General features: G+C 56.4%; 1 protein-coding gene across 1 annotated transcript in view; it reads right to left on the bottom strand.

Annotated features, from left to right (window-relative positions):
- The window catches only part of NSG2 (neuronal vesicle trafficking associated 2), a 38,347-nt gene extending 23,331 nt beyond the window's left edge, over nucleotides 1-15,016 (bottom strand). Inside the window, exons 1-3 of the mRNA XM_028528736.2 lie at nucleotides 14,825-15,016; nucleotides 13,816-13,965; nucleotides 3,363-3,446 (exon numbers count right to left, since the gene is read on the bottom strand). Of these exons, the coding sequence (XP_028384537.1) occupies nucleotides 3,363-3,446; nucleotides 13,816-13,944 (213 nt within the window). The 5' untranslated portion in view covers nucleotides 13,945-13,965; nucleotides 14,825-15,016. The remainder of the gene's footprint in view (nucleotides 1-3,362; nucleotides 3,447-13,815; nucleotides 13,966-14,824) is intronic.
- Nucleotides 15,017-16,812: the final 1,796 nt, after the last annotated feature.

Raw genomic sequence — 16,812 nt, 5'->3', positions numbered from 1 at the left:
TCTCCAGCCCCAGCCTCCATCCTGAGCTCCAGACCAGTGACATCCAAGGGCAGTCAGACCGCCCCCAATACCCCACACACACTGGGTACCTCACACTCAGTGCGTCTCCCCAGCCTCCCCCTGCACTGGGTGGCATCTCCCCGCCCGGTCGGCCAGGCCACAGGCCAAGGAGCCCGCGAGCCCTGCCCTCTTTTCCGAGCAGGACCAAGTCCTGCAAATCCCACCTCCACGACGGCCCTGCTGCCGCTGACAGCTGAGACCTCAGACTCCTAACTGTCACCGCGGCCCCCTCCTTCATCCCCGGCGCTCCCCTCGCCCCAGCAGGTGCGGCCCCCGCAGGGCGCGGAGGGAGCTCTCTTCGGGAAAGCGAGCAGAGCTGGGGAAGGTGCACGGCTTTACATAAGCGGAGGAACTCGCTCCGTTCCTCCCACCTTCTTCCAAGCGGCAGGGCCCTCCGCCCGCACCTGACGGTGCCAATGAGGGGCTGTCCCCAAACCCAACAACGCTCTTGCCCCCTGACCCCAGGCCTAACCGAGTCAAACTGCGTGGGAGCTGCAGCAGCTCCCACGCAGTTTGACTCGGTTAGGACTGCGGGTTAGAGTGGACGTGAGTGGACGTGAGTCACGTCTACTCTAACCCGCAGTCCCCCGCTGCAGGCAGGCGCCCCGCTCCGGCGCTGGCTCTGCCGCTGGCCAGCTGGGCAGCAGGTCACGCTGCTGCTCTGAGCCGTGGTGGCCCTTTACGAAGTAGGGGATTATGGGATGATGTCTGTTTCTCAGAGGTTCGTGGGCACTCAGTGGGATAAAGTAGCCACATCCCCAGAAGTTGCCCAAGAGAAAACGAGCAAACGAGGCCATGCTCCGACACCACAGGGGTGACACGGCCACGGACGGCAGTTCGATGCCCTTCTTCCCACGTCCTGTCCCCTCGGTTTACTTGTGTGTGTGTTTTTTTTATAGTTCCAATCCTAGAAAACATACAGTTGTAACCTCTGCTTTGTTCACACAACCTTCTCTGAGAGATTTTTGCCCAAGTCTTCCTAGCCATCATTTAAATGACTGCAAAATAAGGAATAATTTCATCAAAAACATGTAATACTTTATTTGGTAAAAGAGCACATTTTAAAAGTGACTAATTTTTTTCTTGGTTATTGAAACAGTACATGCTCATATGAAGTTTGGAAAGCACAGGAAAGTAAAAAGAAGATGAAAGTATCCCATAAGCCCAGAATTCAGAGTAAACTAAATAGTCTCTGGGCCGGGGGGGGGGGGGGGAGTGGTTCTTGGGAATGTGAACATAGTCCATCCTCTGGATGCGGTCCTATTTATGGGATCGCAAAAGCGTTGTTGATAATTAGCATTGTTTCCAATACTTTGGTTTTATTAATAACACTGTAATCAACTTTCTTTTTTTCTTTTTTTATTGTTGTTCAATTACAGTTGCCCCCACTCCCCCCCATTACTCTCCTCTGCTTTACCCACCCCCACTTCCTACATTGTTTTTTGAAAAAGGTTTTATTTATTTATTTATTTTTAGAGAGAAGAAGGGAAGGAGAAAGAGGGAGAGAAACATCAGTGTGTGGTTGTCTCTTGTGCGCCCCCTGCTGGGGACTTGGCCCACAACCCAGGCACGTGCTGTGACTGGGAATCAAACCGGCAACCTTTTGGTTTGCAGGCCGGTGCTCAATCCACTGAGCCACACCAGCCAGGGCTGGAATCAACATTCTTACACAAGCATCTGGGCGTATTTCTGAGGACCGCCGCTGCCTGGTGCCCGTGTGCGACACACCAAGACACCCTGGCCCTTCCCACACAACGACCTGCCGGTTCCTGCGTGCACTTGCAGGCGGTCCAGGCCAAGTCCATGTTTACTGGGCCCACGCTGGGTGCCAGACACTGAAGCGACAGCCAAAAACGAGAGCCATCCCTGCCCTCAAAGCGGGGTCAGCATCCAGGGAAGTCCCACACCCTAGGGAGACGCCACATTCCCTCCCAGGCTCACACCCAGCTGCCGGGACACAGATTTAGCACAGAGAGAGACAGGGACAGAAACAGACCAGGATATCTACCCACGTACACGGGCCCAGTCCCAGATAAGTAAGCAACCAAACGCCGTTTCCACTATCGAGGCCCCCGGTCGCAGCTGCCACAGCACAGTGACTGTTAGCCGTGCGCTCCTCCCGCGGAGCCCAGAGCTGCGCTCTGTTCCGCCGTCACACTCACGGCCATGCTCACACGGTCTCCACGTGACACACGGCGAGGCCCACTGCCCTGCTGGTGGCCGCACAGCTGGTAGGCGTGGGAGCGACTCACACCCAGCCAGCCTGCCCCACCGTCCATCCACGGGACCCCGTTCCGCTGCCTCCATGGCCGGCTCCGCCTCCTAAGTATCTTTTAGGTCCGCCCACATCGCTCTATCCATTTGCCGTCTTTACCGCAGCCACTGTTGGCTTGTATATGGGCACCGCGGTAGCCTCCGCTCTCCCTGCATGCCCTCTTGCCCTCTACAGCCACCAGCCACGTAGAAGCCAGTGCTCTGGTCGAAACCCAAATGCAATCATGCCTCTTGCAGAGGCTTCTAGCATGAAACCCAACCCCGCCCCCCCATGCAGCCTGCTAGGCCTGGGACCGTCGGCCCTCTGCCCACTTCTCCTGCCCCGTCTCCACCCGCTCCCCACGCCCCTCCTACAGCCCAGCCTCGCTCCCCCTGTTCCCATTCCGTGCTGGGGCCAGATTCCCACCAGCCTCAGGCCCTTTGCACAAGCCCTGCTCCCCTCAGCCACCCGAGGTCCTACGTGACCTCCGCAGGAGGCTCCCTGGAGGCCCCTCCTTCTGTGCCCGCCTAGCTCGATTCTCGGCCCCCTGGTACAGCCCCTCCCACTGACACCTACTCATCAGCTTCCCTAGTGACCTCGCCCCCAGGAAACAGAGTGGCACCTGTTCGGCCTCCCCACTAAGTCAGCTCTCCATCCCCTTGGTCCTTACTGCACGTTGCTGCAACCACCTACTGACTAGAATCTGAATTCCTTTACACGCTTCCATCCCACTTCCTGGAGACAGTGACAGAAAGGCAGAGAGATGGGACAGGGGATGGGGACCAGAAGAAATGAGACACATTCGGCAATTATCAAATGGTCCAAACGCTCCAAAGCCGAAGAGAGCTTGGGTGGCCCTCAAACGGCAGAGCTTCTGGGGTTTGATTAGACTCAGTGACCCAGACAGCGTGGTCCCAAGACAGGCGTGCAGAGGGAGCCCGTGGCGTCGGCCACTCTCCAGTGGGACCTGTCCCGCTGGCGCGGGGAGCGTGAGCCGGCTGAGGCCGGCCTTACCTTTACCCGTCTGGTGCACCGTCAAGACACTGACCGTAAACTCGGCGATTTTCGGCACCCGGAACTTCCCTTTGTTCTTCTGTTCGGGCTGGTACTCCGTCCTCGTCTTCACGATCACCTGCAACGTTCAGCCAGCGTTAGCGCGCAAGCGCAGACCCTGGTCTCCCCTCTACTCCATTAGCTAGACTCCACTGTGCGCCCCATCAAGGCCCTCCCTCTCCCACACACGCAAGAAAATAGAAAATTCAAGTCACCTGCAGCACGTCCCCGTTCCAGCGGAGACAGCCCCAGGCGACATTCGGGCCACAATGTCCCGGAGGTTTGGGGGTTTTTTTAAAGATTTTATTTATTTATTTTTAGAGAGGAAGGGAGGGATAAAGAGAGAGAGAAACATCAATGTGCGGTTGCTGGGGGCTGTGGCCTGCAACCCAGGCATGTGCCCTGACTGGGAATCGAACCTGTGACACTTTGGTTCGCAGCCCGCGCTCAATCCACTGAGCTACGCCAGCCAGGGTATGTCCTGGAGGTTTTATGTGCAGGTACCATGTGTGCTTGCGGGTCAGGCAAGAGTGTGTTTCCTCTTCACGCTGGATTTGGAGTCTACAAGCTGTAACCTGCTTTTGTCACACAGCACTGTGCTAACACTTTTTCCACCTAGACAGGTATGTGATTGCATGTTTGCCTTTAAAAGGAAAAGATTTTATTTATTTATTTTTAGAGAGAGGGAAGAGAGAGAGAAATGAGACAGAGAGAGAAGCATCGATCCTTTGCCTCTTGCACGCCCCCAACCAAGGACCTGGCCTGCAACCCAGGCACGTGCCCCGACAGGGAATCGAACCGGCGGGATGATGCCCAGCACACTGAGCCCCGCCAGGCAGGGCGTATTTTGCCTGCGCATGTAGCATCACATTCAGTGCATGCGTATGTTACAATTAATCCGATTAATCTCTATTGTTGGACACTTAGATTGTTTCCACGGTTCGGGTCACCCCGACGAGCAGGTGAGCACCCCGTGGCTAACCCTTCGCACATAGACTCACTTCCAATTTGACGTGGGGACCGACAAGCGTGAAGGCCCGTGGAATCCGTGGTATTTTTCTGAAGCCTGAACGCTTTGCAGGGGCGGTTAACATCTCACTGAGCTGCGCTGTCAGCCTGCCGAGGCGTTCACGGAACGCCAGCCCACTCTGGGGGCAGAGCGGGGGGAGGGGCGGCCTGGCAGACGGTGCCGCTGCGTGCCACCGTGCTGTGTGGGGCGCGGGAGCGGCCCAAGCCTCGGGGCCTCGCCTGTGACACGCGGACAGTGACCCTAAGGTAGCCCCTGCTGAGCGAGTCAGGGTGTCCTGGGCGCCGGCAGCCCTGGGGCCATGACTGCCCAGCCTTTGGTGCTAGGCAGCCTCTGAGGTATCAGGTTCAAAGTCACATACAATTTATAGATTATTTGTTCATAGAACTTATAGGTTTCTAACATATAACTACTTTGTCATATTTATAATATACATATACCACTTCTTTTTAAAGTACCGCGTTTGCCATTTGCAGTCACGGGTGGGGGTGCAGAGTGCAGCCAGAACTGGGGGCACAGCCTCCAAACCCGTGTCCTGCTGGCCCTGCGCCCCCATGAGATGTCGCTCACGCCCTGAGTGCCTTTCCAGTGAAAACAGTTCTTTTGGCTTCAGAGCCTCACTCTTCAAACCACCAAGTTCAAACACAGGCCAAGGGACAGCGGGGCACCCGACCCGTGTCCATCCCCCGGTCGGCTGCTCCTCTCTGTAGGTCAGCCGCCTCTTCGCCAAAGCAACCCAGGCTGCGGCATGACACTTGACCTTCACCCTACGAAAGTGCTACCTTGCTGGGTGCCCATCTCCACGCCCAGAGCAGGCCTCCGCCCACCCGCCTGGACTGACCGCCCCCTTCGGGCCCTCGGCAGCCAGTCTGTGGTGGGCTCGCCCCTCCCTGCTGCTGGGGACGCCCCTGCCCTGGGCTCCGGGCCGTCTCCACCGCGGTCCTCTGCCTGCCTGCTGGCCAGCACGCCTCGGCGGGACCTCTGGGTGTCAGAATCTCTCGGGGCCAGGTCTCGGACACTCCTCCTCCTCTCCAGCACCCCCACTGCCTCCTCCCCCAGGGCTCTCCCTCCCGTCGCTTCCAAGTCCGTCTGCATCCTCACGACTCCCGCCTCTACATCTGCGGTCCAGCACTCTGGCCACCCCCCGGGACACCTGCCCTTGGACGGGCACACCCAAATGTCTCACGTCCATGCGAGGCCCTTGGGTTCCCTGACCTGGCTGCCCCTCGACCTTTCCTCCCCACGTGACCCCGAGCTCAGGAAATAGCAGCGTGATCCACGCCATCGTTTACGTCAGATCGCACCCAGGAATCTCCCACGACCCTTCCCTTCATTCCCAAAATCCATTCCATCACCAGCTCCCGCTTGCTTAAAAACTGCTCCCGGGTCGACCTGTCCGTCCAGTCACACCTCTGCCATGCAGGTCCAGAGCATCCTCATCTCTCCTGGAAGGTTCGCTCGGGCAGCCTCCACATTTCCATTCTTGCCCCCCCAAACCCAGGGAAAAGAGCTTTCTACACCCAGTGGGCGGATGCACCAGCAGACACCCAGAGGACACCCAGAGGCTGGCACCTGGGGGAAACTACAAACGGGGGGGGGTTTGAGTGGCCAGGGAACAGGCCGGCGAGGTGGCAGGGGGCAGACAGAGGCTCTGAATGGCATGCCAAGCACCGTGGAGATGAACTTGGGGTGGCGAGGGGCAGGGAGAGGGTTAAGAAACCGAAAGGGGCTATCCAGGGGTGCACCGCACCTCGGGGAGAGGCCGCTGCCGCAGTGAACCCCAGTGGGGAGATGAAGAAAGCAGCAGGCCCTGGCCCCACGAAGTTACTGGCATCAACCAGCTGTGAGGCGTGTCATGGAGCTTGGTGTCCTGGTCTCACGGAGAGGAGCCAGAAACTGTCCCCTTCCATTAAAGGAGATGCCGCGACAGCCACTTTTATTCGTGCTATGCAGGGGGAAGCATAAGGAATGTTAGCCAATCGTTATTAATTGGGCCTTGGAGGAACCAGCTTGCATAAGCAAAGAGGGAAGAGGACATAAATTTGCAGAGAAAGGCTCCGCTCTCAGCAGTTGGGGGAAAATGGAGCAAAACAGAGCCCCGAGCTCCTTGAATAATAGCAGAAGTGGGAGCAAAAGTGAAGAGAGGACAGAAAAAAAAAAAAGACCCTCCTGATATCTCCTGTCAAGAGGGTGGTTAGAGATATTTGGGAAAAATGGACCTCCAGATTTTCAACTATCATTGTGGATTTGGGCAAAGAAATAAATTCGCTTTCATCATTTCTGTATCAGTTCGCAGGGCCCTGTCGGTGGCCGATATGAAGAACATCATTTAACCCAAGTGTGAAATGATGCCATTGTGGAAATGGGATAAATTATTCATCCCGAAAGGACCCCTCAGCTGGCTCTGTTCCCCGTCCGCTGGCGAGGCCAGATGATACATGGCGGTTCAGACGGCGCAAAGTACAGATCATAAAAATTTTAAATACTGCTTCCCGGGATTATCAATAATGAAGAGGCCCCGGTTTGGCAGGAGCGGCACATACCAGTGCAGAAGGCCCGACAGGAAGCGAGACTGTGTTTTTCTGAGCGGGACCCGCACTGGCCGAAAATTGGTGGGACCGCGCCCTGCGGCTCATCCCGGCGGCACGGAGAGCTGCTCCGGGCAGGACAGAGAACGGCCGGCGGCTGAGCACCTACTATGTGCCAGGCACAGGGCTGAGGGCCCAGCTCACCCTCCGAACTCCCCTGGCAACCGTCTCTCCAACCCTCGCATTTGTCCTTCAAAGTCGTCATTCCCGGGTCTCAGGCGAGGGAATCAAGCCCCAGAGAGCTGTGGCTTGCCTGGGACCAAATGACCGGCAAGTGGCCGTTCTGAGTCAGTGTCAAGACTGTCCTGCTCTCTCCGGCCGGGCTGTGGGAAGGGGGTGCCCGCTCTGCGCCCGGCACTGGGCCAGACGCTCCACTCCTTCACGGCAGCCCACCCTCTCCGCACTCACCCCCATTCTGCAGACGAGGGGCAGAAGCAACTCCACCTCCCGGCATGGCCGTGAAGAGGCAGAGCCAAGGCTGGGACCCCGGCTTCTGGCTCAGATCCAAGGGCCCCCCACCAGTGAGGTCACCATTCAAGAATCACTGAGCGCCAGTTGTGTGGCATGGGTAGTGTGGGGCCAGACGAGGGAGTCTCCCAAGGGTGCTCCACCGGGGGCTCCCAGCTCCTTCTGCCGTGAGCAAGGGTGTGCTCCCTGGGCTGGAACCAGGTCCCCAGCTCCACGGCCACGCCCGCCACCTGTGGTCCGGAGGAGGCTCCGTCCCCGTCACCCACTGCTCAACTCTGCTGGCGGCCGGGGGCCAGCCCCTGCGCTCCCGGGAACAGAGACCCCGGGGCGGAGTCGACCATGATAAAAACAAGAACAATAGTAGCGGCAATAATAATAACCACCTCATGTTACGCATTTACGCCGTGCCAGACACTGTGATAAACCTTCGACACGTACCGTATTTTCTCATTTCACATTTAAACAGTTCTCAGAGGAAGGTATTGTTCCCATTCCAACAAGAAGAAATTGCGGGGTTCAGAGTGGCTAGTGAACTTGCCTGGGGTCACACAGCAGTCAGGTGATGGCGTCAGGATTCGAACCCAATCTCTGTGTGTGACCGCGAGCAAGGCACGCCAGCTTTCCGGGACTGTTTTATCATCTGGGAAATCGGGGTGACTTTAGTTAAAAAACAGAAAATCTGATGCGTGCTCATGGTGAAAAGTGTTCAAAATACAGAATACATTTCTTCCAATGGCCCCTCTCCCAAGCCCCCATCCTTTCACCTTAAGCATTCAACGGTTTTCTCGAGAGACTTTTCAAACTGTTCTGTAAATCATAAGCATGAAACACACGCAGGTGTCCCCGCAACCGGGACCGCCCCTGCGGTGCCCTTTAAGGTTGTTTTCACCACGCGGTGTGCCCGTCGGGTGGACACGGGCTGGTCCGCCTCCTCCTGCCGGCAGCCGCTTCGTGCCCCACACCCGAGCACCAGGGTCTGCTTGGCCCTCCCCTTTCTGTGGAGTGTCCTGGCTGTTCCCAGGGTTTCGCTGGCCTTTGCATCCTTGCTAAACCCTACCCACAGGATAACGTCCTACCGGCTGGAAGCCAAGGAAAATGGCACACACAGCTGACATCTTACAGACCGTGTCAGCGCCCCCTCTGGAAAGCATTGCACCTGATTCCATGACCCACAAGCGCACACCGAGGCCGGCTAACTGCTCGCCTTAGCAACACCGGCCACTAGCGATTCATTCTGCCATCTGATAGGCAGAAAGCTCTATTTGGTTCAAAATTATGTTTTTAAATTATACGGAATTCTTAATATGCTTGGTGGTCGTTTTACACCTGCTTGTTGGAACTGCGCAGTCAGGGCCCGTCCCCCAACTCAGAGTGATTTCCAGTCCCGTCTCCTAAGCGTCTTTGGGAAGCAGGACCGGGTGGCTGCAGGGCCCGGCACCTGCAGGGACGGGCACTTCTGCAGCTCCCGGGGGAGGCGCTGCTGGGCCTCTGATCCCACAGCTCAGGGAGAGAAAGAAGCTCTTCGGTGGAGCCACGAGAGAGGGCGAGGAAGGACACGGGACTCAGTAACAAGAGCGGCACCTCCTCCGCCAACCTTCCGGGCCCACCCATCCGGCCCTTGCACCCCCTACCCTTGAAACCCCAGGCTTCTCAGCAGGTTTCGCTTTGACAATCGGTTTCCAAAAACGCCCACTTTAGGAGCTATATTCCCGATGGCCAGAGGAGGAAAGGAAACTCCAGTGAGCACCATCTATCTGCTTTTAGACGATTTTCGTGTTTTTCTCTTGCAGTAACCCCGTTAGGTAGGTATTAGGCTCACTTTACTGTTGGAAAAAACCAAAGCCCAGAGATGCTAAGCAACTTGCCTAAAGCCACACAGCAAGTAAGTAGGTTAGCTGGGATTTGAACCCAAGACTCTAGAACAACAACGAGCATGTGATCTACTGTGTAAAATACAAAGCGTGCCCAGCATCCGTAACTGACCTCCAAGTGTCTGCACTCCTTCCCCCCTGCCAGGCAGGGATCCAAGACGTGTAAAGACGGAGTACTCCGTCGAAAGGGAAGGACCGTTTGCCAAGAGCCTGGCTGCCGGCTCGCCAAGTGCGCGAGCCACCTGGGGCTGCGCCAGCGTGGGGCTGGGCCTGTCTGTGGCTTGCTTTCTGCCCACCTGCCATCCGCTCGCTCCCAGCACACCTGTGTGCAGCCTCGGCTGCCCGGGTTTCCCGGGGCGTGTCCTGGGACAGCATTCCGCCTCTCCGAGACGGTTTCTGCATCTGTGAAGTGGGGGTAACGGTAATGACCTCCAAGAGGGCTTGTGGGGGCCCTTGTGTTGTTACTGCGGCCACCCAGATAAACTGAAATCGGTGAGGGCCCAGAGCAGGTCCTGAAATCTGATGGTCCAGCTTCCCGAGAGCTGGCTCCCGTGGCCTGGAGAAGGCCCCCCACCTGCTGAGATTCCAGCCTACCCCCAGGCCTGCCAACTGCAGGAATCACGCCCACCTTCACGCTGGGCAGGGGGCAGCAGGCCTCATTCAGCCGGTCTTTCCCGCCGCCCGCTGCGTGCCCGGACCGAGGCTCCAGACAACAGGGAGAGCCAGGGCCCTCGTGCTCAGTGTCACCACCAGAAATGTCTGCAGACATTGACTATTGTGTCCCCCTGGGGGACAGAGCCCATCGCCTTAGATCGGTCTGACGTGCGGTGCTGAGGTACACGGCTGGAAGCCCGTGGAGCAGGTAACCAAGGACCAGGAAGCACCGAAGTGAGGATTTGCGGATGGTACCCCGTGGGGACGCCTGAAAGGGCTTCCTCAGGGAAAGGACCTGGTCACAGCTCTGGGGACGGCAGCTCAGGCGCAGTGTGGAAGACCGAGTGCAGTGATTGGGAGAAGAGAGGGGGCCCCAACCGAGAGGCCCGCACCCTCCCCTCCCGAAGCAGGTGCCAGTCCCCCAGCACTGGGCCGGGGGCCCTGGAGGCGGGGTTGGCCCTGGGGAGTGGCCCCCAGCACCTCGGGGAGGAGCTGGCCACATGAGGGCATGCGGCATTTGAAGAAACACTCTCTGGGCGGGGAGTGGGGGGCTGTATCATTATTGTGGGGGGAACCGGGGTGTCGGGTGCACCGGGGCTCCAGCCCCAGCTCTTCCTCTCCGTCTGTGCAGCTCGGGCCAGCCACTCCACTGATCTGAGCCTCAGTTTCCCCTGTAGTGACATGGGTTCACTAGCGCCCACCGCGTGGGGCTGCAGGGAGGATAAGCTGGAACAGCGGCTGTGAGTGCCCCGCACGGCCCGTCCCCAGCCCGGGGCGAGGATGCCACAGATGTGTCCTGTCCGTTTGGCCTCCAAAGACTCCCCCTGAAACTCAGCGAACAAATGCGAAGACAGTCGCCGGCATCACAGTTGTCAGGTGCGCCCTTGCTCCGGCCAAGCACGCTCTGCATTTCACTTCCATGAAAAAGAAGCACCGTGACTGAACGCTGGGGCCAAACCGACTTCTCTCCGACAGCCGTGTCAGCTTCCCTCGCTCACCCTCCGGCCGGAGCCTCGTCAGAGAGCTGACAACCAGGTCGGGACCCACCTCGCCCTCCCCGGGCCCCGTGGAGGGGGTCCCGAGGGTGTCGGCCCCACCGCACACGGAAGGAGGCTGGACAGCACAGGAGACGTGCTCCGCGTCACGGGCCGAGGGAGGCTGGGAAGCGGGGGAGCCGTCTGCGATGGCCGTGAGGCTTGCGCGGGACCCCTTCGGCTGCGGAGCGGAATTCACGCCTAATACGTCTGTTCCGATGTCAGGGGGAGAGCTTGGCTGCTCTTGTAAAGGTTATACAAGCTAGACACTAGCACAGAAAACTGCTAGTTCAACGCCCCACTCAGAGAAGACAGAGGCCTGAGCAACACAGCTCACGGGAGCCGCGCCGTGGGCTGGCGGCTCAATGTGGATGCCCAGGCCAGCTGGCTCCTTGTTCCTGCCAAGACGGAAGCTTCTAGAACAACTCTGCCTGGGTTCTAGGTCCTCCCGACACTGCTGGAATGCTTGCCAACTATGCGCTTTAGGAAGCTACTTTACCCCTCAGTGCCTGAGCGTCATCATCTTTAAAAACTGGATTAAAACAGCAACTTCCTTATGGGTCCTCTTAACTGTTAAAAATGGCCGTTACTACTCTCTTATAGTTATTTTTGTCCCAGGCACTTTGCATATGAAGCCACCTCTATGGTTCTGACCGTTGGGAGGTAGGTGTGATCGTCCCCACTTCGCAGAAGAGGAAACTGAGGCCTGCCTGGTGGGAAGACTCAGTTGTGCACACCAGAAGGAAGCTGCGTGACGGGGCCCTGTAGGGCTGTGCTCCTTCGGGGTTTGCACCTTCAGGGATGCACTGGTCTGCCTTTCCACGCAGGGCCACCCTGTGTTCACCCTTCGGGCTGGGACAGCTTTGTGGTCCCTCTGTGCTCGGTGCTCAGTGGCTGTTAGGCCTGTGTCCTCTCTCAAGGGGAGAAGAAAGCCCGCGGAGGCAGGAGGACAGAGCGGGACGGGGGAATAGACAGGGACAGAGGTCAGAGTATGTCCGGATGACTTGCAGGTGTGCGCACTGTCGGGGCCGGGGGGGAGATGACCTCACCACGGTCCCTTTCCTCGGCACACCTCTCAAGGGCATGCAGGTCTCCGAGGCCGCAGGTGTTGGCTGAAGGGTAAAATTTTTCCTGAAGCCTCGCAAAACCTCAAGGGAATAGCTCCCCTCCTCCCCAGCTTTTGCTATATCTGGGCTCAAGTTCCAGCATCACCACACACTCCTTCTGTGAGCGTGGGAACTAACCAAACTTCTCTGGTCTTTCACCTTGTCACCTGTCCATGTGAGCCATAATCCCAACGCCCAGCAGTACGGTGTGTCTAGCACAGCGCTTCTCAGGTTCGTCTGCACACACACAGGGGTCACCCAGCAAGACTTAATTAACTGTGCTGCCCGGGTCTGACCCCCAGAGAGTCTCATTCAGTTGTTCTGGGGTGTGGCCCGGATCTCAGGATTTGCAAAATCTCCCCAGGTGACCCTAATATGCAGTCAGAACCTCTGCTCCCCCTGCACCAGACGCCCCGTTAATGCTGTCCCCCGCATCACTTGAGTGTTCATTGCTTGTTCAAGCTTAATTTTTAAAGACTTCACCTGTTTCTCAGGACAGTTCCAGGTGTCTTTATTTCTGCCACCCCCGTGCACACTCTCACATGGACAAACTCTGCACTTTCAAAACAGATGACTCAACCCCCAGCCAATCAGCCGGGCCCTTCATCTAGCTCTGGCTCCTCTTCTGTTCACCGGAGAGAGCCAATTGGTCCAGACACACAATGCCCTCCCGGAGACACCAATGAGAGAATCAAACAGACAGGATGATCCATTGTTCGCTCTCCGGCCAGGGAGCTCCGTAATTTGTCTCCAAATCTCTCTCTCCCAGTGTGCAAAAGCTCACCTGATAAAGGCCCAGGTGCGCTCAATGGCTCTTAAATGGCAAGGTTTCTCCCACCTGTGTCCGTGCGCCAGCCACCTCCCCACCCCCCCCCACACCTTTGCATAAATGCCCACCTCCACTCCTCATGGACTACACCCACGCCAGGACGTGTCCCTTCAGCCAGGTGCTCCTTCCCAGCCACACCTCCCCCGAACACACTCTGCACTGGTCATGCCATTTCCCATGCGTGCCCTTTGCCTTCAATACCTCTGCCTCCCACGGTCTGGCTACCTGGAAGGTGTGTACTCACCTGTGACAGCCCGACTCAAACGTCCTCCGCAGCTCGCCTCGCCTGCCCCGCCAGCCCCTCCTCCCCAAAGTGGGGTTGAGTTGTTCCCGCGCCTCTGCTGTCACGGCCCTTAGGGCGCCCGGGAGCGGCACGCACCGCGAGGCTCGTCTTGTGTGCCGTGTTCTGCCGGACAGGGGTTCTGTCACCCGTCTTTTTGCAGCCCACTTCCAGCACGGGGACAAGGCCTCCCTTGGCAGGTGCTGGCCGGGCGCGTGCTGGACCGCATCCAAGCCTCCATCCCCAGACCTATACCGGCTCGGGTATAGGCCCGGTGATTTTTGAAACACCACCCCCAAACAATCAAGACCATTTTCTCTGTCACCGTGTAGAAGCTTATTCGTATCCCTCTGGCATGGTAAAACTTTAAATAGGGAGACACGTGAACCAAAAAAAACAAAGAAGAAACACTTACCATAAATCTGACATAATGCAAGTGATGTCATGCCTCCGGGAGGCAGAGCTACATTTTACCAGAAAGGCAGCGTCTTTGGCCGCCGCGGGGACGCAAGGGTGGGGGGCGGCATGCCCTGCCGCTTTGTTCCCTGAGGTGGGGGTGGGCGGGGGCTGCCCAGAAGGGACCCGCTTTACCTTTTCTGGGGCAGGCAGCTGCAAGTGGTTCACCTCCAGGGGGGTGATGAGGGGGACCGTCTGGAAGCCATCCTCCACCGAAGGCGGCTTGGCTCCCTTCTCGCCGGGGTTGCCGTTCAGCTTCACCATCCTCGAGCCTGTCTTCCCGACCTGGGCGAGCAGCGGGATTCCGGTTACGGCCCGAGGGGGGCGGGCGGGGGAGGGGGGGAAGCGGCGCCGTCTCAGCCGCTCCTCACTCCTCGGGCGGCTGTCAGTGTGGGGACCGGGCATGGGTCTCCCTCTGGATTTCCTGACATGATTCCCCTTCTCCGGGAAACTTCTCCAATCATCCAAATATGCCGTCTGCCCACGGGGCTCAACAGTCCTCAAATTTGGGGAACTCACACAAAAATACACGGGCTTAAAAAAATGTGCAAGACACTAGAGCTCACACAGGCATAGCATGTCAGGGGAGAGCTTGTTCTCAGCACACAATTAAATCCTATCATTCTGGGTCGTTCTGCAGCAGGGAAGACTTCACCTAACCACCATGGTTGCTACTGGATTCTATCGGTTTCCCTTCGGCAATCTCCCTAAAGCACAACAAATAACACTCCCTGTCTCGATGGGTCGTGTGCCCCTTTACATAACATGGAGCTTGTACAGGAGACACAATTTCACAAAACAACCCCCAAAAAGACGGGCTTAACCCCGAACCTGTTATTCAGCCATGGAGTAACTCCGCTTCCTCAATAGCGGAGGGGCCATTTTTTTTCCTTGCATGGAAACTTAGCAAGCCCCGCATCGCCAGATTGCCAACCACACACACAAATCACACCCATTCCTCTCCAGCTCCCTTAGAGCGGTGCTCCCGCCCCACCCCCAGCAGCCCCGCACAGCTGAATGCCTCTTGTCAGTCCCACTGATGGAACGTTATTAGCCAAAACGGGGCTGTCGCGGGGCTGAAAGGGACGGCGGAGGGCTGCGGGGTACTGGGGAGTGGTTATCGCAGAAACAAATGCCTACTTACTGCGCCGCGCTCTTGGGAATCGAAGCCGATTCAAGCCAATTCGAAGAGGAGGAGGACGGCCAAGAGTCCTCCCTCCGCGGCCGGCTCGCGGTGCTGAAAGGACAGCGCCTCGCGTGCGTCTGGATCGGGAGCTTCTGAGAGCGGAGGCGCCCGCGAGCGAGCAGGGCTGAGCTCCTGGCAGCCGCCCGCCTGCTCGCTGGCTCGCTCGCTCGCTCGCGCCCCCTCCCACCGGGGACGGGCTCCCACACCATCTGTCATCTGGCACCACCTGCTGTTTCTCATGCATGGCCACAACCGGCACGGGACAAAATGGTTTCAAGAAAGTGGGAGGGGTTCTGGCCACAAGCACACACACAATGTAACACATCGTGTAACAAACAATCCTGGAGCCTTTAGAAAAACTGGCAAAGCCCCTTTCCTGGGAAAAGGCGCCACCTCTGAAGATCTCCCGGAACAACATACTGTGAAACGCAGCGGTCCGGGCCCTGCGCGGGGCTCGGACCTGGGGAAAGGAGGGCAGGGGAGCTAATGTTTACTATCTCCCCTGCACGCGGTGGGTATTCATTCATTCCTCCGGGCGCTTTCAGACGACTTCCCTCGCCTGCAAAATGCGATTTCCAACAGCGCCCACGTGGCAGGGTTGGTGTGAGATGGGAACGCGATAACCTGGGAGAGCGTTTGGCCCGGAGCAGGCAGTGCACGAACGCCCGCTGCTGTCCTCACAACGCTGCTGTGATCCCGCGGGTCACGCGAGGTCCCAGAGCCGGGGGAGCAGCGGGAACTGGGATGTGAGCCCTGATCCAGTGCCGCGTGGTGCGAGTGGACAAAAGCATTTCTTGGAAGAAAGGAAGGGAGCGTTTCCAAAAAGCAGGAGGGAGCGCTGGGCACTCCAAACCACAGATATCTAGGCAGCGCCACACCCTGCCGAACAGGGTCAGTTGCGTGGGTTTTCCTCCTGACCTGTGGCACACCCTGAAGTGAATTCCTCGTTGTAAAGTGTGGATACCACCGGGTTGCCCACAGGATTAGATGCATTAACACACGTAAAGTGCTTAGAGCATCTGTGAGTGCAAAACAAGTGTCTACTATTACTCAATCATTAGATAAGCATTTTTAAAAATCACCTCACATTAGTGATTCTTTAGTTTTCTAATTTATTTTACTTTTAAAAACTATTTTCTCCCTCATTTCCTGAAGTTTATCTCACTTTTTCCTTTTGAACTTTCTGGGACAAATATCTAGTTTACTGATTTGCCTTCTTCCGGTTTGATACTAAAAGAAATAAATGCTATTACTTCAATTGGCCTCTGGAATAGTGCTGCTTTTTTAATCATCATTCCTCAGTTATTTTAGATCTAAAGATTTGCTTCTCTGACTCATCATCCAATAAAATAAGTTTTTTATTTTAATTTCTAAATGCTTGGTTTTTTATTGTTGCTAATTTATATCTTTTGAGACTAGTTTCTAGTTTTATTGCATGAGGTCCAGTAGTGCTTCTGTACACTTTCTGTTGTGGGGAATGTGTTAAATTTTCTTTGTGGCCCAAGACATGATTTATTTGTGTTAAAATTCTCTGAGCATGAAGAAATTGTATCCTATATAAATATAGGTTTGTGTACATAACTATTAAATCTAATTTATCTCATTGATTTTTATACTTGCTTGATCTTTCAAGAAATTAGAAAGGGGTGTTGTTACTTTCCATTACTACTGTGATATTTCTCCTTGCATTAAAGCTATGTTATGTGGTCCATATGTTCATGAAGTCACACCTTCTTGTGAATTTTGCTTTAAGGAATGTAAAACAGTTTATTTGTCTCATTTAGTGTTTTGTGACTCGAATTCCTCTCTGCCTAAATACTGTTGTAAATGCTTCCTTCTCCACATCTATTTGTTCTTCCCAGCCGTTTACAATTAACTCTGATGACGACATGCAATGTCTTATACTCGGCATCATTTTTGTGATTTCTTTCATTGTTTCCTCTATA

Source organism: Phyllostomus discolor, chromosome 13, assembly GCF_004126475.2.
Source record: "Phyllostomus discolor isolate MPI-MPIP mPhyDis1 chromosome 13, mPhyDis1.pri.v3, whole genome shotgun sequence".
NCBI classification, from domain to species: domain Eukaryota; kingdom Metazoa; phylum Chordata; class Mammalia; order Chiroptera; family Phyllostomidae; genus Phyllostomus; species Phyllostomus discolor.
The sequence above is the reverse complement of the archived record's forward strand: the minus strand, read 5'-3'. Positions and strand labels throughout refer to the sequence as shown.